This window comes from Meles meles, chromosome 10 (assembly GCF_922984935.1).
Source record: "Meles meles chromosome 10, mMelMel3.1 paternal haplotype, whole genome shotgun sequence".
NCBI classification, from domain to species: Eukaryota; Metazoa; Chordata; class Mammalia; order Carnivora; family Mustelidae; genus Meles; species Meles meles.
In genome coordinates this window covers 104,232,416-104,257,716 of record NC_060075.1, presented here as the reverse complement: position 1 = coordinate 104,257,716, position 25,301 = coordinate 104,232,416, and the positions used below count along the sequence as shown (strand labels likewise).

Below are 25,301 nucleotides of genomic sequence, written 5' to 3'. Positions count from 1 at the left end.
TTTTGTCAATCATACCTCACCAAAAAGAGGTCATGATGCTGACATGAGGCCACTAGTGTAGAACACCCAATGCCCACCTCATCACATGCCCTCCTCACTGTCCGCCACCCAGTTACCCCGTCCCCCACCCACCTCCCCTCCAGCAACCTCAGTTTATTTCCCAGAGTTAAGAGTCTTTCATGGTTTGCCTCCCTCTCCGAGTTCTTCCCATTCACTTTTCCCTCCTGTCCCCTATGGTCCTCTGTGCTGTTTCTTATATTCTACCTTGAGTGAAACCATATAATAATTGTCTTTCTCTGACTGATTTATTTCGTTCAGCTCCAGTTCCATCCACGTCGATATAAATGGTAAGAGTTCATCATTTCTGATGGCTGAGTAATATTTCACTGTGTATATATGAACCACATCTTCTTTATCCATTCCTCTATCAATGGACATCTGGGCTCCTTCCACAGTTTGGCTATGGTGGACATTGCTGCTATAAACCTTGGGGTGCACGTGTCCCTTCGGATCACTACCTTTGTATCTTTGGGGTAAATACCAACTAGTGCAAGTGCTGGGTCACAGGGTAGCTCTATTTTTAACTTCTTGAGAAACCTCCATACTGTTTCCATAACCTCTTATTTGTAACAGGCCGATCAACAGGCAAGGACCCCGGCATGAGTGACTCCCCCACCCCTTTTTTAAGCTGAGTTAAGAATGTTAATAAAAGGCTGTCCATATTATTTCTATCAGAAGTATCTGTTAGTGGGGCGCCTGGGTGGCTTAGTGGGTTAAAGCCTCTGCCTTCGGCTCAGGTCATGATCCCAGAGTCCTGTGATCGAGCCCCGCATTAGGCTCTCTGCTCAGCAGGGAGCTTGCCTCCTCCTCTCTCTCTGCCTGCCTCTCTGTCTACTTGTGATCTCTGTCTGTCAAATAAATAAATAAAATCTTTTTAAAAAATTATTAAAAAAATAAATAAATGAATAAAATCTTAAAAAAAAAAAAAAAAGAAGTATCTGTTAGTGATCAGAGGGAGACCATGACTACCTGGAGAGAGGGCCCAGTACCAATAAAAATAATTAACATTTTTAAAATATTAGTAAAATGTAAGATAAAAAAAGACAACTAGTTTAAGAGAGCACCAGGTTACCACTTCCTGACCTGAATTTACAAATCCCATTTCAAACACCTGTATAGGGGAACCTGGGTGGCTCAGTCACCAAGCGTCTGACTTTAGCTCAGTTCCCAGGGTCCAGGGATTGAGTCCCACATTGGGCTCCCTGCTCAGCGGGAAGACTGCTGCTCCCTCTCCCACTCCCCCTGCTGTGTTCCCTCTCCCCGTGTGTGTGTGTGTGTGTGTGTGTGTGTGTGTGTGTGTGTGTGTGTCTGTCTGTCTGTCTGTCAAATAAATAAATAAATGAAAGAATAAAGAACTTTACAATAAATATTATTATAAAAAAATACAAATAAAAAACCGAAACATCTGTAAAGAAATACAAAAGAAATGACAGAAGGTAGAGCCTGCTTTGAGCAGTAACAATTTGCTAGAGTCTGGGAGAAATTCCTAATAAGCACAGTGTAAATGCAGACCGGGAAACACACCATGGCCTCTGAAGGGGGAGAACCAGGAAATAGGTGGGAAGGTTTCAGCTCCTCGCCTCTCTCCCGGTCTACTCCAGAGCTGCTAGGCTGGCAGCAATCAGGAAATAGGCTGGCCCATCCCACACTGGGTAAGTCCTGAACAGCCACTCCCCCTTCCCCATCCAGAAGCTCTTTTTCTGCATCCATTTGGAGACTCCTGTCCTAGTAGGTACGACCCTGCAATAATTAGAGGCAAGACTGGCAGTGGCAACAGCTGACTCCAAGAAGTAAAATAACGTGGAGAAAAACGATTTGGACATTTCAGTTTATAGGAGTAACTTACTACCTCTAAAAACCAAGAGCAACGGGAATAAGGAGACATTGTTCTGAGAAAGAAATGGAAGAAATTTAGATAAGGAGAGATTTCAAGGAAACCTGAAAATGCAATAGCAGAAGTGACATTTAGCCCAGGAGAAAAAGAGCAGAATTAACACGGTGGAAAAGCTGAATTCATAATGAGGAAGTTACAGTCAAGACTTGACAAGAGGTGAAAAAAGACAAAAATGCAGATCATGTTCCAGTTCCATTCACCAGACTTACTGGCAAAAATTTTATATTATAAAAAAGAAAAGCAAATAAAAATCAGTTCCCCAAAAAGTATACCTATAAAGAACAATGAATTCCCAAAGACAACAATGAATTCCCAAAGACAACAATGAATTCCCAAAGACAACTTTGTTTCCTGAGAAACAAAGACTGTGCTCCAAGAAATCCATGAACAGCCAAACTGTGTAAATGCAGGAGGAAGCACTGTAAGTTTGGAGATTAAGTATTATTATATTATATAACCTACATAGTATTCCTGAAACAGTATTTGAAGACACATTACACCTTATCAAAAAATAAACCTAAGTTCCCTAGAAATAATGATATATTTGGACTGACATCATGCAAGGAGGTCAATTAAATTAGTTACATCGAAGTAATTATTATTTATACAGTTACCAAATGAATGGAAACATATAGTATTTTTAAAAGAATATATAAGATATTTAAATTTATAAAATGGCCTAAAATTCCAGAAAACTAAACCTAAAATGTGTGTAAAACCAAGCAGAGAGACTCACTCATCATAACTGAAGTAAAAATACTGTTTTTTGTCTTGATGTTGAGAGAGAAATTAGTAGAATTAAAAGCATGAATCAAATTCACTAAGGAAAGTACATGCAAAGAAGCCTTTGCCATGGAACAACATCCTATCAACTAACACAATAAATGTGAAGGGTTTAGACTCTCATTGTGGTAGGCAGGCTCCAAAGATGGCCCTCAGTAAACCACCCCTCCTCATTTTCACAGACATGTCCCTTGAATCTGAGCTGGCCCTGTGACTCTCTTCAACCCGCCCAATGAGGCAGAACTCATGCGGGGGCAGTTACACGCCCCGGCTTTCAGTTCAGCACTCTTGGGAGCCCTAAGCTGCCGAATCAGAAGTACGGTTACCTGCTGGGGAGACCTCATAAAAAGACCATGTGAAGTGACCACTCGGTGAAGGAGAGGTCTGAGACTAGATGGAGACAGACAGGTAGACAGACAGACAGACATAGATGCCCCATTGTCCCGACATGCCACTTGAGCCCAGCTGTCCCTACCAACACACTAGGCACGCAACCACAGACCTTCTAGTCTAGGCGAGCCACAGACGGCTGCAGTACCAGCAGAACACCCGTGGAGCAGAAGGACCATCCCTGAATCAGGACAGACAATAAACGGTTCCAGTTTGAAGCCACTAGTTTGAGATGCTTTGTTATGCACCAACAGAAAACCAAGACACCTTTTAAAAACTTTTCTAAAAGGATTTTTAAAACTCTGCAAAATATACATTATTTTTAAGGACAACAATTTAAAAAGCAATAAAAGGCTTAAAAGTAGAAGACTTGGCATATTCAAACAAAGACAAAGCAAAGTGGTAATATTTAAAGCGTAGAATTTAAGGCAAAAGGACTTTAACTGACTCAAAGATAGACAAAAAATATAACAGCTATGATTAGTAGTAGCAAATAACTAACATTAAAATATATAAAGCCAAAAACTACTAAAAATAAAATAAAAAAAATTAAAAGTACAGTATGAAAGCAAAACGTCACTTTCCATCTTTAACAAATCCAATGAAAAAAACAAGCAATCAAGAACTGGGGTGCCTGGGTGGCTCAGTGGGTTACGCCACTGCTTTCGGCTCAGGTCATGATCTCAGGGTCCTGGATCGAGGCCTGCATTGGGCTCTCTGCTCAATGGGAAGCCTGCTTCCCCCTCTCTCTCTGCCTGCCTCTCTGTCTACTTGGGATCTCTTGGTCAAATAAATAAATAAATAAAATCTTCTAAAAAAATAAAAAATCAAGAACCAAGAATTTTAATAACTTCTTACTTGCAAGGTTCAGGGTATGTGCACACATATCTGTGAATACCTATTTGAACATACTGATATTTTTCAGTGTCTAGCAGGTGGCACTCATTTCATAAGTCTTCATGAGACTGACATAAATGTCTTTCTGTTTCCACTGGCCAGTCCAGTGACTACCTCCTGGAGAATGTACAACTCGTGAGAGGATAAAGCAAGTATAGATCAGCAATCATGTATCCAAACCAATTCATATGAACCACAGTGGAAATTCACCTTACGCTACTGCAAGTGGTTATTATCCTTAATTCTGAAGACTGAGATGGTGGATGAACTTAAAATTAGCTGAATGCCATTTTGAATAAGAATAAAAGTAACTGGGGGCACCTGGGTGGCTCAGTCAGTTAAGTGTCTGCCTTTGGCTCAGGTCATGATCCCATGGTCCTGGGATCAAGTCCTGCATCGGTGGCCCCTGGTCGACAGGGCGTCTGCTTCTCCCTCTGCTTCACCCCTCTGCTCCTTCTCTCCCTCTCAAATAAATAAATAAAATCTTTTTTTTAATTTTATTTATTTATTTGACAGAGAGATCACAAGTAGGCAGAGAGGCAGGCAGAGAGGGAAGCAAGCTCCCTGCTGAGCAGAGAGCCCATGCGGGGCTCGATCCCAGGACCCTGAGATCATGACCTGTGCTAAAGGCAGAGGCTTACCCCACTGAGCCACCCAGGTGCCCCTAAAATCTTTTTTAAAAAGAATAAAATAAATTAAAAATGTTAGGTTGGGGGCGCCTGGGTGGCTCAGTGGGTTAAAGCCTCTGCCTTCGGCTCAGGTCATGATCCCAGGGTCTTGGGATCAGCCCCCCATTGGGCTCTCTGCTCCACAGGGAGCCTTCTTCCCCCTCTCTCTCTGCCTGCTTCTCTGCCTACTTGTGATCTCTGTCTGTCAAATAAATAAATAAAATCTATTAAAAAAAAAAAAAGGCAGCAGCAAGCAGGCTGGTGCGCTAAATGAGGGCGGGCGGTTGGCAGGGTCTTCACCAGAGAGATCTTTTTAGGGCATCCTAGAGAGCGGATTTTGTTCCAAGTGTACTAAGATGCTGCTGAAGACTTCAATTAGGGGATGCTATAATCTGGCTGGCCTTTTCTTTTCTTTTCAAAGATTTCTCCAAAAGGGGCAGGAACGGAAGCATGAAACCCAGTTAAAAAGCTCCTGTGGTAGTCCACGCTGACGATGACAGCCACTTGGACTAGCTGTGGCAATGACGATGCAAAGAAGTGAAAAAGCACAAAGTATGAAGCAGAACTAACAGGATTTGCTGATGAACTGGATATTGGGAGGACAGGGAAGCACAAGGCAGAGTGATTTCACAGAATTTATCACTATGATCCTTAAACCTCCTTATAAATACTTTGAGCATTCAAAATTTCCATGCAGTTAGACTTTAGAAATGATAAAGAGTTGTGGTAGAAAGCTTTAAATAGTAAACCATGATTTCTAAATTTGATTACTCACAGAGGTCTCATCTGTTTGGAAAAAAAAAAAAAAATACGTCTCAAGGCCATTCTCTTACATATTTGAAAACAAAACACCAAACAGTATTTTCTGGCAATGAACTCTGATTCATAACCATTGTGCAAGTGAATATGTAAGGCAAACCCTATTAAATGTTTACTTCAGCATTTCTATTAAAAGCCTCCATTTTAGAAAAAGAAAGTATATAGAAAAATAAAACAATTTGGTACCAGTGATTAGAAATGGAATCTGGGGCAACAGTGGTTGAATGTCCTTCCCTGAAACTCTCCCATCATTTTCACAGACTCAACTCTCTACCTGTTTTCCTTTTACCTACCTGGCCTGCCCTCTTAAGTTTTTTATTGAAATCTATACCCGCTATCAGTTCTATACTGTCTCTCAGTCTGTGTTATGGGATGAATGTGTGCTCTGCCCCCAAGTCATATGTTGAAGCCCTAACGTCCAGTATCTCAGAATACAACCATATTTGAAGAAAAGGTCTTTAAAGAGGCAATTATGGGGGTGCCTGGAGGCTCAGTGGGTTAAGCCTCTGCCTTCAGCTCGGGTTATGGTCTCAGGATCCTGGGATCAAGCCCTGCATTGGGCTCTTCGCTCAGCGGGGAGGATCCCCCCACACCCTCTCCCTGTCTCTGCCTGCTTGTGATCTCTATCAAATAAATAAGTAAATCTTTAAAAAAAATAAAGAGGTAATTATGTTACAATAAGGTCTTTATGGTAGGCTCTAATCTGATAAGGACTCCCTTATAAGAGGAAATTTGGGCAGACATACAAACAGAGGAAAGACCATGCAAAGACAAACAGAGAAGGTGTTCCATCTGCAAGCAGAGAAGAGGACTCAAAGGAAACCAAACCTGATAACACCCTGATCTTGGATATCTACCCTCCAGGCACTGTGAGGGAATATATATATACATATATACTGTTCAAGCCATCCAGTCTCTTGCATTTTGTTATGACAGCCCTAGACTATGACTAGTCCTAATGCACTCCATATACCCTCTTCTGCCCCCACTTCTGTCCCCACTCTAATCTTCACCTAAGATCATACTCAAAGGTTTGAATTTGGATCAACCAAGATGATTCTCAAATCTCTCTATCATGGTTAGGCATCCCTTCTGTGCTTTAAACTAAATCTCTATTAAATACTTACACATGTGCCCAAGTACTCGCCTTCCCCCATCTTTCTCTGCTTTATGCCAGCTCTCCCCTTCCTGCACTCCCTACAGCGGTGGGTGGAACCAACCCAGGTGCCCAAGTAAGCTACCTGGGAATCATCTTTACAAAAACAAGAGAGGGGAAAAAAAAGGCTACCATGTATTTATTAAACACGTAAGAGCTTTACATACACCTTCTTAAAACAGCTAGAACTTTTATATACTGCTGGTGAAGTGCAAGTTAGTAAAAGCACCATGGACTGTTTGGCAGTCACCAGAGACCCCCAGACCCAGAGCTGCCACACACCCCTGCACCACTAGACCCAGGTTCACAGCACACTCCAATGCGTCACCAACTGCAGGTGAAGGTCTTCCCTTCTGCGGTTAGTCCATAAAATGTGGAAGAAGTGACTGGTGCTTCAACTACACAGATAGCTACAGCGATCACAAAGAAACAAGAAAATTAGTTAAAAATGGGCAAAGGACATGACGGGCATTTTTCAAAGAACACATAGAGATGACCAACAGATACGTGAAAAGATGCTCAGTATCAGCCATCATCAGGGAATTACAAGTCAGAACTACCATGAGGTATCACTTCATACCTATCAGAATGGCTAAAACTAACAACACAGGAAACAACAGGTGTTGGCAGGGATGTGCAGAAAGGGGACCCCTCTTACACTGTTGGGAATGCAGACTGCTGTGGCCACTCTGGAAAACAGTATGGAGGTTCCTTCAAAGGTTAAAAATAGAACTACCCTATGACCCAGAAATTACACTACTAGGTATTTACCCAAAGGATATAAAAATTCTCATTTGAAGGGATACATACACCCCAATATTTACAGCAGCATTACCAACAATAGCCAAATTATGGGAAAGGCCCAAATGCCCAGTGACTCATGAATGGATAAAGAAATGTAGTATATGTATATGTATGTGTGTATACACACACACACACACACACACACACACACACACCATGGAATGTTATTCAGCCACAAAAGAATGAAATCTTGCCATTTGCAATGACATGGATGGATGGAGAGTATTATGCTAAATCAGAAAAAGACAAATACCATGATTTCACTCATACATGGAATTTAAGAAACAAACAATCATTTGGGAAAAAGGTAAACCAAGAAACAGGCTTTTTTCTTTTTTTGCGAGAGAGAGAGTGCACACACAAAAGCAAGAGCAATCACAGAGGGAGAAGCAGACTTGCTGCTGAGCAGAGAGCCCAATACCAAGCTCGATCCCATGACCCTAAGATCATGACCTGAGCTAAAGGCAGACACTTAACCAACTGAGCCACCCAGGTGCCCCAAGAAACAGATTCGTAACTACCGAGAACAAACTGATGGTTACCAGAGAGGAGGTGAGGAGGGGATGGTTTAAATAGCTGATGGGAATTAAGGAGTATATTTGTTATGAACACCTGGTGTTGTATGGAAATGTTGAATCACTAAATTAGACACCTAAAACTAATATTACACTGTATGTTAACTAACTGGAATTTAAATTAAAACTATAAAAATTAAAAAAAAAAAAAAGTAAGGAGACATGACACCACAAAAAGATCACAATAAACTTCCAGTAACTGACCTCCTCAAAATGAAGATAAAGAAATTGTCTTACAAAACCTTTTTAAAAACTGTTAGAGTCAGAGAGCTGTAAGGAGACATAGATAAATAGTTTAATAAAATCAGGAAAACAATACAAGAACAAAATGAGAATAGAGAGATGAAAAATATAAAAGAGAACCAAACAGGGCACCTGGGTGGCTCAGTGGTTTAAGCCTCTGCCTTCGGCTCTGGTCATGATCTTAGGGTCCTGGGATCGAGCCCCACATAGCAGGGAGCCTGCTTCCCACTCTCCGCCCTGCCCTGCCCCTGCTTCTCTGCCTACTTGTGATCTTTGTCTGTCAAATAAATAAATAAAACCTTTAAAAAATAAAAAGAGAGAGAGAACCAAACAGAAATTTTGGAGGTTAAGAAGTGCTGAACTGAAATTTAATACCTTCAGCAACAGACTCAGACAGAAGAATCAGTAAAATCAATGACAAATCATTTGAAATTGCCCAGAGGACTAAAAAGAAAAGGAAGTGAGAAAGAATAAAGAAAGCATGCAAAATTTATGGGACACCATTAAGATAAATGAATGATGCACAAGGGGGCTCCTGGGTGGCTCAGTGTGTTAAGCATGACCTTTTTTTCTTTTTTCTTTTCAGCGTAACAGAGTTCATTGTTTTTGCACCACACCCAGTACTCCATGCGACACGTACCCTCCCTAATACCCACCACCTTGTTCCCCCAACCTCCCACCCCCCGCCCCTTCAAGACCCTCAGGTTGTTTTTCAGAGTCCATAGTCTCTCATGGTTCATCTCCCCTTCCAATTTCCCTCAGCTCCCTTCTCCTCTCCAGCTCCCGTTGTCTTCCATGTTTTTTGTTATGCTCCACAAATAAGTGAAACCATATGATACTTGACTCTCTCTGCTTGACTTATTTCACTCAACATAATCTCTTCCAGTCCCGTCCATGTTGCTACAAAAGTTGGGTATTCATCCTTTCTGATGGAGGCATAATACTCCATAGTGTATATGGACCACATCTTCCTTATCCATTCGTCCGCTGAAGGGCATCTTGGTTCTTTCTACAGTTTGGCGACTGTGGCCATTGCTGCTATAAACATTGGGGTACAAATGGCCCTTCTTTTCACTACATCTGTATCTTTGGGGTAAATACCCAGTATAAGCAAGTCCTTTTGGCTCAGGTCATGACCCCAAGGGTCCCCACATCAGGCTCCCTGCTCAGCAGGGAGTCTACTTCTCCCTCTCCCTCTACCCCCTGACCCCCATTCATACTCACTTGCTGCCACTCTCAAAGAAATAAATAAATGATGCATACGAAAGTCCAAAAAAGAAGAGAGGAAGAAAGGGCAGAAAGTTTTTTTAAAGATATAGTAGCTGAAAATTTTCCAAAATGGAGAGAGATTTGAACATCTAAGTTCTTAAAGCTCATAGACCTTTACACAATTCAACGCAAAGATTATCTTCTGGAAGACACATTATAATACATTGTTCAAAATTTGGAGACAGATAGAATCTTGAGACCAGCAAGAGAAAAGATGCTTATCATCAACCCCATGGGATATCAGTGGCTTTCTAAGCTGAAATTTTAGTTTCAGCTTAGAAACTGTGAGAGAGAGAATAGGATGATATATTCAAATTGTTGAAAGAAAAAAAAATAATAACCTGCCAACCAAGAATACTTTATTCAGCAAAGCCCTCCTTCAGAAATGAAGAAAAGGTAAAGATATTCTCAGACAAAAGAAAAGCTGGGGAGTTATGCATCCAGAGATCTACATTACCAATAATGTTGAATACGATTCTCAAGCTAAAAAAATCAGGATACTGAGTAGTAGTAACATGAAACACAAGGTAAAATTAAGTTTACAGTCAAATGCAGAAAACTCCCATAGTGTAATATAGTGGTTTGTAAATCACTTAACTCCAGTATAAAGGTCAGAAGTATTAAAAATAACTATAGGTATAATAATTCATTAGTAGACATACACTATGAAAAGATGTAAATCATCAAAACAAAAAAATAAAATGCAGGGGAATTAAAAGAGTAGAGCTTTTGTATGCAATTGAAATTATGTTGCAATGTTTAAAATAGACTTTTAAATATCTGTAAAATATTTTACGGAAGCCCAGATGTCCATCAACAGATGAATAAAGAATAGGTAGTATATATATATGTGTGTATATATATATATACGTACCCTCCCTAATACCCACCACCTTGTTCCCCCAACCTCCCACCCCCCACCCCTTCAAGACCCTCAGGTTGTTTTTCAGAGTCCATAGTCTCTCATGGTTCATCTCCCCTTCCAATTTCCCTCAACTCCCTTTATATATACACACATATATATAAATACACAATGGAATATGACTCAGCCTTCCAAAAGAATGAAACCTTGACATTTGCAATGATGTGGATGGAGCTAGAGGTATTACACTAAGCAAAATAAGTCAGTCAGAGAAAGACAACTACCGTATGATTTCACTCATATGTGGAATTTAAGAAACAAAACAGATGAACATAGGGGAAGGGAAAGAAAAATAAGATAAAAACAGGGAGGCAAACCACAAAACCCTTAACTACAGGGAACAAACAGGGTTCCTGGAGGGGAGGGGAGTGGGGGATAGGGTGATTGGGTGATGGGCATTAAGGAGGGCACGTGATGCAATGAGCACTAGGTGTTATACACAACCAATGAATCACTAAACTCTCACCCTGAAACTAATAATACACTATAAGTTAACTAAGTTCAATTAAAAAAAAATTACAGAAGGCTCATGGAAATAACAACCAAAAATCTACATAGGTTCATAAAAGATTTAATAAAGGAAGCCAAGGTGTACCACTACAGAAAGTTATTACCAAAAAACAAACAAACAAACAAACACCAGCAAGAGAGAAAGAAAGGAACAAAGGTACTACAAACAAACAGGAAAAAATTACAAGATGGTATTATTAAGTAGACATCTACAAATATTACTTTAAATATAAATGGGTTAAATTCTCCAATCAAAGGAAAAGAGTGGCTATATGCATAAAAATAAGACACAACTATATGCTGCCTATAATACACTCTTTAATACTTAAAGACACAAATGGAAACCAAAAAAGAACAGATAGCTAACCTTATTATCACACAAAATTAACTTTAAGTCAAAACTAACAAGAAACAAAGGTCATTATATAATGATAAAGGGATCTTTTAATCAAGAGGATGTAACAATTGTAAATATATATGCACTAAACAGTGGAGTACCTAATATAGAATACATATATAACAGATATGAAGGATGAAGTAGACAACAGTGCAGTAATAGTAGAGGACTTTAAAATCCCACTTTATAATACATAGATGATCCAGACAGTAAATTAATTGGGAAACTTGGGACTCAAACTGTACTTTAGACCAAATGGACCTACCAGACATACAGAATATACATTCAATAGCAGCAGCATATCTTTTCTTTTCATAGGCACATGGGGCATCCTCAAAAATGGATCATATATTAGATCACAAATCTTATATTTTAAGAAGATTTAAATCATACCAATCTAACCATAATGCTATGAAACTGGAAGTCAATAAAAGGAGGAAACCTAGAAAATTCACAAATGTGTGGAAATTAAACACACGCCGCAGAACAAATGTGTCAAAGAATAAATAAAAGATTAACTTGAAACAAATGAGAAAGTAAACATAACATACTACATTTATGTAATGTAGAAAAACATTTGTAACTGGGAGGTTTATAGCAATAAACATTATATTAAGAAAAAGCTCCCAAATAAAGAACCTAACTGCATACCTCAAGGAATGACAAGAACAAAGCCCATGTTAGCAGGTGGAAAGAAATAACAAAGATCAGAGAAGAAATAAATGAAACTGAAACAAATACAACAACAGAAAAGCACAAGAGGGGCCCCTGGGTGGCTCAGTGGGTTAAAGCCTCTGCCTTCGGCTCAGGTCATGATCCCAGGGTCCTGGGATTGAGCCCCACATTGGGCTCTTTGCTCCGTAGGGAGCCTGCTTCCTCCTCTCTCTCTGCCTGCCTCTCTGCCTAGTTGTGATTTCTGTCAAAATAAATAAAATATTAAAAAAAAAAAGAAAAGAAACCCTCATCCCATTAATAGCTTAAAAAAGAAAAACCCACATACCAAAAAAAAAAAAACAAAAAAAAAAAAAATTTAGCAAAGAAAGAAAAAGAGCTAAAAATGAAAAGTGTAAGACTTTCTTAAAAGAAATCAAAGAAGAAACAAATGGAAAGACATTCCATGTTCATGAACTAAAATAATTAATATCATTAGCTGTCCATACTACTTAATCACTATCAAAATCCCAATGGTGTTCTGCACAGAAGCAGAAAAAACAACCTTAAAATTTGTGTGGAAATGCAGAAGACCCTGTATAGCCAAAGCAATCTTGAGAAAGTACAAAAAAAATGGAGAAATTGTATTTCCTGATTTTAAACTGTATACAGATCTATAGCAACTACAACAATATGGTTTGGCATAAAAATAGACACACAGACCAAGACAACAGAATAGAGTGCCCAGAATTAATACCCAACATATAGAATCAACTAATATACTGTAAGGGAGCCAAGAACACTCTATGGGGAAAGTACAGTCTCTTCAACAAATGCTGCTGAGAAAACTGGATAAACACAAACAGAACAATAAAACTGGACTCCTAATTTATAAAACTCAAAAAAATCAACTCAAAATATATCAAAGACTGAAACGTAAGACTTGACACCACAAAACGCCCAGAAGAAGACATAGGGAAATAGCTCCTTGATGTGAGTCTTGGAAATGAATTTTTGCATATGAAACCAAAAGTAAAGCAACAAAACCAAAATCAACAAGTTTAACTATAGCAAACTTGAAAGCTTCTGGACAGCAAAAGAAACAATCAATAAAATGAAAAGGCAACCTACAGAACAGCAGGAAATTTTTGCAAATAGCAGAATACACATTATTCTCAAGTGAACAATGAACATTCTCAAGGACTGTATGTGAGGGCACAAAATGATTCTCAATAAATTAAAGAAGATTGAATGAAATCATGTATCTTTTGTAACAACGATATGAAACTAGAAATCAATAACAAAGAAAAAACAAAAACATGTGGAGACTAAACAACATGCTACTAAATTACTAATAGGTCAATGAAATCAAACAGGAAATTTTAAAAAATCTTGAGACAAATGAAAATGAAAACACATTTCAAAATCTATGGAACAGAAAAAAAGTAGTTCTAATGATGAAATTTATAATGATAAAGGCCTTACTCACCTAAAGAAACAAGAAAATCTCTTAATAAACAATCAAATTTATACCTAGAGAATGAAAAAAAAAAGGGAAAAAAGCATAAAGTTAGTAGAGGGAAAGAAATAATAAAGTGTAAATAAATTAAATAGAGACTAAAAACAACAAGGCTGATTCTTTGAAAAGAAACAAAACTGATAACCCTTTAGCCAACTCATCAAGAAAATGAGTGTTTCCAAATAAATAACATTAGAAAATTATAATATAATAAATTATGTAATATAATAAATTATAATTGATACCACAGAAATACAAAGGATCAAAAGAGACTACTATGAAGAGTTATATGCCAACACTTTGGAAAACCTAGACAAAATGACTGAATCATTAAGAATTAGAAAATATGAATACACTGGTAATTAAATTGAATCAGTAATTAAAAAACAAAACAAAACAAAAAAAAACCAAAAACCTCCTACCAAACAAAAGTCTAGAACCAGACAGCTTCACAGGTAAATTCTACCCAACTTTTGAAGAAAAGTTATGACTCTCCTTTTCAAACTATATCAAAAAATTTAAGAAGGAATGCTTCTAAATACATTTAATGAGGCCAGCATTACCCTGCTACTAATGCAGACAAAGACACTACAAAAAAAGAAAATTACAGACCAATATCCCTGATGAACACAGATGCAAAAATCCTCAACAAAATATAAGCAAAATGAATTTTTAAAAATACATCAAATGGATTATACACCATAATCAAGTGGGATTTATTCCAGGGATGCAAGGATAGTTCAATATCCACAAATCAATGTGATTCACCATATTAACAAAATGAAAAACAAAAACCATACAAACATCTCAACAGATGGAGACAAAATAGAATTTGACAAAATTCAACATAAATTTGTGATAAAAACTCTCCACAACGTGCGTATAGAGGAAACATGCCTCAACATAATACAGACAATGTATGACAAACACACAGCTAACATCATACTCCTCAGTGAAAAATCTAAACGCTCTTCCTATAAAATGAGGTGTAAGACAAGGACCCATTTTCACAACTTTTAATAGCAATTAAGCAAAAAAAATTGTAAAAAGAAGAAAGAGCATCCTCATTTGAAAGAAGCAAAATTTCACTATATCCAGATGACATGATACTAAGACCCTAAAGTCCCCACCAAAAAAGTGTTAAAACTAACAAATTCAGTAAAGTTGCAGGAAACAAAAATTAATCTGTTACATTTTTATACACTAATAACAATCAGAAACAGAAATTAAGAAAACAAAAATCATCCTAAAATTTCTATGGAGCCACAAAAGATCCCAAATAGCCAAAGCAATCTTGAGAAAGAAAACAGCTTGAGGTATCACACTCTGTAGAGGAATCAAATTCTACTACAAAGCTACAGTAATCAAAATGGTATGTTACAGGCACAAAACAGACAAATGGATCAAGTGAAGTAAACGAGTAACTAAGGAATAAACCTACATATATATCATCAATTTATGCAAAAGGAGGCAAGAATATACAATGGGGAAGTCTCCTCAATAAATGGCACTAGGAAAACTGGACTGCTAAATACGGAAGAATGAAACTGGGCCAGTTTCTTACACCATGTACATAAATAAACGCCAAATGGATTAAAGACCTGATGTCATAAAACTCTTAGAAGAAAATATAGGCAGTTAACTTTCTGACACTGATCTTAGCAACATTTTGTCAGATATGTCTCCTCAGGGAAGAACAATAAAAGGGACTACATTAAACCAAAGGGGGAGGGGCTGTGGTGGTGGTGACAGACCAAATAGACGAAGAAGATTAAGTGGTATGATATTCCAGTTATAAAGTGAGTTAAACACAGGATGTAATGTACAGCATAGGAGATACAGTTAATAGTATTGTAAGAATTCTGTATAGTGACAGATGGTAACTAGACATTATAGTGACCATTTTGTAATATATATAAATACTGAATCATTGTTATACACCTGAACTACTACAATATTGTATGTCAACTATTCAATAAAAAAAATCCTAAAAAATTACATTTTAAAAATAAGATAAAATAATAAAAATTTAGAAGGCAAAAAAAAAAAGATAAAATCGAGGACAGCAGTATTTCTGATGGGGAGGTAAAATTTATCAAGGACAGCAGTATTTCTGATGGGGAGGTAAAATTTTACCTCTGCCATCTTAGAGTATCCAGCTGGACATGAGAACTAAACTGACTTAGGACATACTAACAGGAGAAAACCGTATAAATCTTGTTACATGTACATGGAAGTCTTCAAAAGGAAATGAAGACCTAAAGAACTGGCAAAACCCAAGAGTTTCTATATTAGGTTGAACAAGGACAGACAACTGTGGAAAAAGTAAGATCCATGGCAAACATAAAGGAAAACGGGAATTATTTTAACAAGGTCTCTTTGTACAGAATACTCAGTCTCAACTCCTGACTTTGGTGGTAAGAATGTTCCCTCCCTGCATAGGGAGGGCATCTTTCACTTGGGAGGTCAGAGCACCCTTCTTTGTACTTGATGTTTTTCAAGTGCCTTTAGCTAAAAATAATCCTTATGTCAAAGTAGCATACATTTTTTTTTCTTCAATTTATTTAACAGACAGAGATCACAAGCAGGCAGAGAGAGAGGAGGAAGCAGGCTCCCTGCTGAGCAGAGAGCCCAAATGTGGGGCTCCATCCCAGGACCCTGGGATCATGACCTGAGCCAAAGGCAGAGACCTTAACCCACTGAGCCAACCAAGCGCCCCTCAAGGTGGCATATTCTTGGGTGACATATTCTGCTACTCTAGGTTCTCATATTGTTCTTACATTAGGTGATCCATTCATAGAAACCCACAACTTACATATGTGATACATAGGTTCTTTTGCATGTATTTTAATGTATATGTGAAACATATCTCATATATTTCTCATATATTTTCATTTTCATTTTTCTCATACGTGAGAAAAATATTAAGTATTTTCAACGTGAAGGGAAAGTTCCTACTTAATAGTAGAATTCAATCATGGTCTCTATAAAATAGGACCTATTTTTTAAGGATAAAAAAGAACTTGACAAAATAGATTAAAATGTTCACAACTTCTAGGTGATGAGATGCAGTTAACTTTTTCTGGATCTCCATATTTGTCTGTACTTTCAAATCTTCTGCATTAAGCATGCTTAAATCACTAAGAGTGACAACAGAAATAAATGGAATAATGAATATAATTTCTCATGCACATTATGCACTTAAATATCTGTCATAATATAAAGAAAAATAATTATCTCGTTTTTTAAAATATTATCAATAAACAATCTTGGAACACTGAAAAAACTTTTAAAAAACTAAAAGAATAAATACATATATACATTCATACATACATACATACATATTATCAAACTGCTAAATGGCTTTGCTGCGCCATTTTATCCTAGCAAAGTCACCTGAAGATCAAGACAGGATATATTCTAAAGGAACCTCGTGCACCTCTGCATGGCTTATTAATAGCTTAGCTAACTCCTTGGTTAGTCAGCATATCCCAAAGATACTGCAGAAACATAGCAGTGGGACAAAATACCTACTCCATTCCTCATTTAATCTCTCTGGGCCTATGAACTGTAAAGCCCCAGCAGTTCTGCTGTAAAGAACAATGGAGATATCATAAAAACCATCTGTCATCTGTAAAGGGCAAGGCAGTTGAGAGTTGCCCGTATCATCCTATATTCCTGAGTATCTTGGAGGTATAATCAGGTTTGTAACCCCAGTGACTATCAAAGAGTTGCTGAGTCAAAAAAGAGGTTCAATAATGGCCTCTTTTTTTTTTTTTTTTTAAGATTTTATTTATTTACTTGACAGAGATCACAAGCAGACAGAGAGGCAGGCAGAGAGAGAGAGAGGGAAGCAGGCTCGCTGCTGAGCAGAGAGCCCGATGCGGGACTCGATCCCAGGACCCTGAGATCATGACCTGAGCCGAAGGCAGCGGCCCAACCCACTGAGCCACCCAGGCGCCCCAATAATGGCTTCTTAAATAGAATTTCTTAATGTGTCTTCCTCCTTCACTACCCAATAGTAGCTCTAACACTTCTGTTTTATAGATTATAAACCTCCAGCGACTAAGATGGTCCTTGATAAAAATCAAAACTATTCTTAAAATTCATCTCTGGGTAAGCTTTTCTTCTGTCCTATGTGTGTTCTATCTTCCTAACAATACTCTGTGTTTACCCACAAGTAGAAACTGTATGAACTTGTCTTGGGTTCAGCATAATACGACGCTTGACAAATTAAGCGTTTTAATACACAAAAGGGAATCTTTCTTTCTTGTTCCAAAAGTAAAAGCTCAACAGCTTTCAGGAGGAGTTGGGAGAAATTACCCTAAACACATAAAACTGCTGGTGATACTACCGTAGGCAAATCTGATGATAAGCCACTCTTTGTGTTATAAAAGAATGAACATAGCAACATGCTTTGTTCATAATTTCAGCCTGACGTAATCCGAAAGTTGAAGTGCATGATTTGTGACAAATGGACCTGAGTCAAGGTCAAGATTTCCTTGATGAATAGGCTTTACTGAGTTAGTCATAGAGGGAGTAAATATACACAATTCAGTAATAGGGCTTATCTTCAGGATTTTTAAGGGCAGACTTCCCATGACCACTCTCATTCCAACCCAGTCTATGCTTTCCACAGCTGAACTATGGCATAAGTATTAGGCATTTTCAAAACTGCTGATAAACTGATAGAGTTGCTTGGTTGAAGGTAATTTTAAAGGTTAAAGGTTATTAGCCAAGTTTATTTTTCAATAGATACTACACTTTATTTTTCTTAGATACCGTTAATACAAGAGTAGCCCTTCATGTTTTTTTTCTTCTCAACACACATGCCACATGATATTTAAATTCACAAATATATGCCAGGCTATAGAATAAGTAAGTGCATTCACAGTAACACCATCTCCTTCTCCCACACTCAAGGAAATGAGTCAAAAACTATCATAAAATTAAGATGTAAGTCCACCTTAATTTGTACTGTAAAAGTAAATTAATGACAAACTTAATCCAATTTCTAGATTTAACAAATCACCTGCTGAATATCTCATGATCATTCACTACTCTGAATTATCAGGGGATGATGTCAACTAGGGAAAGTTAATTACACATTGCAGTGGGGGGTAGGAGGGGGTGGGGAGTGCTACTCGTACACAGTTCAAGAGAATTTACATGAAAAATCTTATCAAGGAATCTTACGATGAATTTGAATAAAGCCAGATGCTAGTCAGTGGCTCACTTGTACAACTGGAATAAAATAATATACTGCTCTGTTGATTCCTTTAATATTAAAAACCCTTTAACAGATTTCTAAAAACTGCTACCCATTAATATTTCATATTCATATTGGAACCTACAATTCTAAGAACAAGTTTCCAGAACCTTTTTTGTGTGGGAGTTGGGAGGAGCCATTCAAAACAGATAGTAATTCTTTCTATCACATGTACTTTATCAAAACTTACTGCTAATTCCTCTGCCGATTTCAAAGGGTTTGGAATTGAGGGGACTAGAGAATCAGGCTAATCTAGAGAACCACCAATATTAAATCTTTGAGAATCAGCTCCTTGGCACAAAGCCAGACAAACACAAGGTGCAGAAAGACTCAGTGGACTAAACACCTCAGCCTTCATTAGACACCAAGGAAGACTGGTATTTCAAAGTGGTAGAGTTATTACTTGGGTTACACACAAATACCTCCCCATTGACAGTTCCTTAGGACACTTCTAGAAACTTCTGGTTTTACCAAAGAATTTCCATTAAAACTGGTTATTTCTTGCTTAAAAAATAAAAAAATAAAATCAGTATCTTCAAAGAAGTGTTGGTTGATACAAAGGGAAATTAAGATTACTTTCTATTTTGTTTTATACACTAGGTGGAGGCATGAAAACAGAGCTATATTTGTGGTTTATTTAGAGAAATATTCTGGTAAATTAGCATGACTAAGTGTTACTTATTTGGAAATACTGATGTAATAGAGATTTTAAAAAACAAAAACTACTTTAAGAATTCAAGTCAAATTTTCATTCTGAATAAAATTTCAGTAACACAAACAACTTAGGCTAGACTATTGAAACAACCAAACAGTATGGAGACATTTAATGAATAAACTTCCCTGTTAACATTTGCCTAAGTAGACTTTTTCAGAGATATTGTGTTCTGGCTACATGAGACTCGCTTTGTTCCTTTCAATAAATTAGAGAAGAGAAAAAGGGGAAGGGAATGTGACAATCACACCTAATCCACACCAGGCTGCCATATGTCACTTTTTGTCCTTTGCTGGTTCATTGATTATTCATGAATTCACCACCTGAAAAGTGCTATATTTATCTTTACAGCCACAAAGCTGTCAATTCAGTTTCAAGCAAGCGTGTCTTTGTTTTCAATGAAATGCACAGTTTGCACCAAAAAAAAGGGTCTTGTGTATATGACACCACCCTACCTATAATACAAATATTAAATTAAAAAAAAACAACAAAACACTGATATAAGTGAGTTTCTATGTTGGTCCCAGCCTGAGCCTTATTATTATTTTTTTAAGACTGTTAAATCAAAAGAAAAATGAAGCAGTCTCAGCTTTTAGAGCCTCCTGCCTTTATTGATTTCCACAAAGTCCCTGAATCCTGCTCCCTGTATTTTGTTATCAATGGTCTTACTGTTTCCTTTTCTTTTATTCTTTTATACATGCTTGTTTCTGGCAGGTTTGCTCTGCTATTAACTTACCTGCTTAAAGCTACCTGAGTTCCAAGCCCTGCTTCCCGGGGATTCATTACATCAGCTCTAGCTCAAAATCTATCCTAGAGTTTCCTTTTCCCACAGACAGTCATCTCCATGAAAGATTTCACAGGTCATTCAAATTCCAACTTGTTTGCCAGCATCTAAAGAAGACATATTTTTAAAAAGTTATATAAAGAGACACACAGCTTTTATCACAACCAGACAAGAAGACAGGGAAAACAAGCTTGCCTAAAGATATTTTAAATGCTTCCTTGATGGCTATAAACTTAAAACTATCACCACAAATCCATCATATTTTTTTTTTGCTTTTTTTTTTCATTTTATTTATTTTTTCAGTGTAACAGTATTCATTCTTTTTGCACAACACCCAGTGCTCCATGCAAAACGTGCCCTCCCCATTACCCACCACCTGTTCCCCCAACCTCCCACCCCTATCATATTTTTTTTTAAGATTTTATTTATTTATTTGACAGACAGAGATCACAAGCAGGCAGAGAGGCAGGCAGAGAGAGAGAGGAGGAAGCAGGCTCCCTGCCGAGCAGAGAGCCCAATGCGGGGCTCGATCCCAGGGCCCTGGGATCATGACCTGAGCCGAAGGCAGAGGCTTTAACCCACTGAGCCACCTAGGCACCCCCACAAATCCATCATATTTTTACAGAGGGAGAAAGATCAGAGAGAGAAAATAGATTAAAAATAGATTAAAAACATGCTTGCATCCTAAAAATTCCTTGACTAGCCCGAAAAATTAAAAAGCAAAGTGAAATCTACATTCCAAAATTACTATCATTTAAAAGTTTTGATAACAATGCCAAAAATGTAAATTGAATTTAATTTTCCCTAGGTGTGCTCAACAATAATTTTGACATGAAAGTTCAAAACATGTGATAAAGGTTAACAATTAGCAAAGGAGGGAAAAGACCTAATCAGAAGTAAAAATAGCACTTCATAAATAGTTCCAACATACAATGCATTCTAACATGTTTTATTTCAATTTATCTTGTAAGGATGCCCAAGCTTAAAAATTTGTTTGTAATTCAAAAATGTGATTAAGACCTATACCTCCATTAACAAGAAAACGAAGCAGAAGAGCCTTGATACTTCAGAACTCCACTATGATGTAGGTAGGATTAGTCATCAAACCCCTATAGTCATTAAAGCAGGAGATCAATGTTTATGCCTAAGAAAACAAAAGAAAAAAGACTTAAATACAGGATGAATGCTTTCATGATTTAAAAAAAAATTCAGGGAGAGGGTGGTTGGGTTGTGGACATTGGGGAGGGTATGTGCTATGGTGAGTGCTGTGAAGTGTGTAAACCTGGCGATTCACAGACCTATAACCCTGGGGCTACTAATACATTATATGTTAATAAAAACATAAAAAAAAATTTAAAAATTAAAAAAATAAAAAACTTAATTGCAGAGACTTATCCATGTCAGTATATAATTGTTTTATAGGATTATCTATTTCCAAAAGTTCTTAGCTCATTTGCTCTTGACCCAATGCATCTCCCCTTGTTCGGTCATCCAGGATAAAGACGTGGGCTTCTTCTAGCACCCTGCTTTCATTAGTCAGGACTACTTACAGCTGCATATAGCCATCTACAACAAGAACAAAAACAGATATACAGGGGCGCCTGGGTGGCTCAGGGGTAAGCCTCTGCCTTCAGCTCAGGTCATGATCTCAGGGTCCTAGGATCGAGCCCTGCATCGGGCTCTCTGCTCAGCAGGGAGCCTGCTTCCCCCTCTCTCTGCCTGCCTCTCTGCCTACTTGGAATCTCTCTGTCAAATAAATAAATAAAATCTTAAAAAAAAAACAAAACAGATATACAGACAAAACTAATGGCTTACATAAGATAACAAATTGACTTTATTCCTACACACATAAAAGAGAAGCCCTGATGTAGTCAGTTCAGCATATAGTAGAGTTCAGAGTGCTGGACTCTTTCCCATGTGATGATGTGCCATTCTCAACATGTGCCTTCCACTTCAGGGTCCAGGACATCAAGGTGGTTGGCTGCTTGAGCTCCTGCTATCACATGTACATAATAGCCAATAGGAAAGACGGGAAGCAGGAGTCAATCCTAAGATTTTTCTAGAAGTTGCATACAGTGCTTCTACTTTCATCTCATTAGTCTGAATTTAGTGATATGGTCCTATCTACTTACTAACTGGAAAATGCAGTCTTTACACTGAGGGAAAATATGTCCAGCTAAAATTTAGGGTTCTCTTACACAAGAAACTGAAAGTTGGGAATGGCACAGTCGTGTCTCTGATACTTTTCTCTTATTTTATATGTCCCCTCAGTTCTTTACCATTATTTAGTTAAGTCAGCCTAATCAGCATGGTTTTAATTCATCTCATCATTGCCTTTGCTTGAACTACAACACCCTAATGGATCTCCTTCAACCGAGTGGAAATCAGCTATTCCATTTGGACACAGAAACTAAGGAACAGTATCAACTAGCATAAGCATGAAAAAAGCTGTCTGAGTGGGAGGCAGTTCTAAGTTCCAGGAGGGAAGTTTACAGCAAAAAAGGCCTACCCCAAGAAATAACAATCTCAAATAAACAATCTAACCTCACACCTGAAGAACTAAAAAAGAAAAAACAAAGCCCAAAGTTAGTAGAGGGAAGAAAATAATAAAGATCAGAGTGGAAACTAATGAAACAAAGACTTAAAAAAACAACAGAAAAGATCAATAAGACTAAAAACAAAACTGATAAAACATTTACCCAGGCTCAGCAAGAAACAAAGAGAGGACTCAATAAATAAAATCAGGAATGAAAGAGGAGAAATTACAACTGACACCAGGGACATAAAAAGATTATAAGAGATAACAATGAAAAATTACATGACAATAAATTGGACAACCTAGAAGAAATGAATAAATTCCTAAAAACATAAAACCTTCCAAGATGGAATCAGGAAGAAATAGAAAATCTGAACAGACCAATTACTACTAATGAAATTGAATCATTAATCAAAAAGCTCCCAGGGTGTCTGGATGGCTCAGTTGAGCGTCAGACTCTTGGTTTTAGCTCAGGTTGTGAGATCAGGCCCCATATTGGGCTCCTTGTAATCTCTCTCTCCCTCTGCCCCTCTCCACTCTCCCCCATCTCTTGCACATGCACTCTCTCTCAAAAACAAAAACATTCTCAAGAAACTAAAGTCCATGAAATGGATTCACAGGTAAATTCTACCAAACATTTAAAGAAGAATTAATGCCTCTCTTTCAAAAATTATTCCAAAAAATTCAAGAGGCAGGAATGCTTCCCAATTCTTTCTATGATACTGGTATTATGGGATACCAAAAACAAAGATGCTAGCAAAAAAAGAAGAAAGAAAAGAAAAGAAAAAGAAGAAAGAAAGAAAAAAAAATTAAATTACAGGCCAACATCCCTGATGAACATAGATGCAAAAATCCTCAACAAAATATTAGCAAATTGAATTTAAAAACACATTAAAAGGATCATTTGCCTCAAATAAGTGGGATTTCTTCCAGGGACACAAAGATGGTTCAATAAACACAAATCAATAAATGTGAATAAATTAACAAAATGAAGGACAAAAAACATATGATCATCTCAACAGATGTAGAAGCATATGACGAAGTTCAACATCCATTCACAATAAAAACTCACAACAAAGTGACTATAGAAGGAACACAACATGGTGATGGCCCTATATCAAAAGTACAGTTAACATCGTGTGCAACAGTGAAAATTTGAAAGCTTTTCCTCCAAAATCAGGAACAAGACAAGGCAGTCCACCCTTACTTTTATTCCACATAGTACTGGAAGTCGTAGCTCCAGCTATTAGACAAAAAAAGTGAATAAATAAATAAAAGGCATCCAAATTGGTAAGGAAGAAGTAAATTTGCAGACATTACCATGCATAGATGATGTGTTACTATAATCAGAAAACCTTAAAGACTCTTTTCTAAAGAAAAAGAAAAAAAAAGAACAAACGAATTCAGCGAAGTTGCAGAATACAAAACCAATATGCAGAAATACTGCACTTCTGTACACTAATAACCAGAAAGGAAAATTGAAAACAATCCAATTTACAACGGCATCAAAAAGAATAAAACACCTAGGAATAAAAATAGCCAAAGAGGTAAAAGAAGATATCTCCTAGAGGAGATTATGCTGAGTGAAATAAGGCAAACAGAGAAAGTCAATTATCATATGGTTTCACTTATTTGTGGAACATAAGGAATAGCATGGAGGAAATTAGGAGAAGGGAAAAACGAAGGGGGAGAAATCGGAGGAGGAGATGAACCATGAGATTCCAGGAAACAAACTGAGGGTTTTAGAAGGGAGGGGGTGAAGGGAGGGGTGAGCCTGGTGATGGGTATTAAGGAGGGAACAGACTGCATGGAGCACTGGGTGTTATATGCCAACAATCATGCAACACTACATCAAAAACTAGTGATGTACTATATGGTAACTAACATAACACAATAAAAAAAAGTAAAGAGAATAAAAAAAGAGAGCTAAAAATGTATCAAAGACATGGATCCTACTAACCATTTCATGTACTGAATCAGGAAACCCATACCTGAGGTGCTGGGGATGCCTCGCCTGCAATTCCTCCAACTGGCCTGTGGTTACCCCCAACACCCCGCATGCCTCACTCATAAATACCCCTACCTCTGGCAGACGCCCAGCCCATCACCCGACCCACACTTAGAGTGAAAGGATGGAACTGTGTTTAAAGAGACGTATACGTAAGTATATACAATGGAAATCTATTGAGCTATTTAAACGAAATGGAAATCCTCTATTTGCAAGAACATGAACAAACCTGAAGGACATTATGTTAAGTTAAATAAGCCAGAGAAATGTGAATTCTGTATGATCTCCCTTATATCTGGAATCTTTAAAAAAAGAAGAAGGGTGCCTGGGTGGCTCAGTGGGTTAAGTCGCTGCCTTCAGCTCGGGTCATGATCTCAGGGTCCTGGGATCGAGTCCTGCATCAGGCTTTCTGCTCATCAGGGAGCCTGCTTCTCT

General features: G+C 37.7%; 1 protein-coding gene across 1 annotated transcript in view; it reads right to left on the bottom strand.

Moving 5' to 3' along the window:
* Positions 1 to 25,301, bottom strand: part of LOC123951570 — a 97,447-nt gene that overhangs the window by 14,134 nt on the left and 58,012 nt on the right. The window contains exon 4 of the mRNA XM_046020273.1: positions 13,528 to 13,571. Coding sequence (XP_045876229.1) covers positions 13,528 to 13,571 — 44 coding nt within the window. The remainder of the gene's footprint in view (positions 1 to 13,527; positions 13,572 to 25,301) is intronic.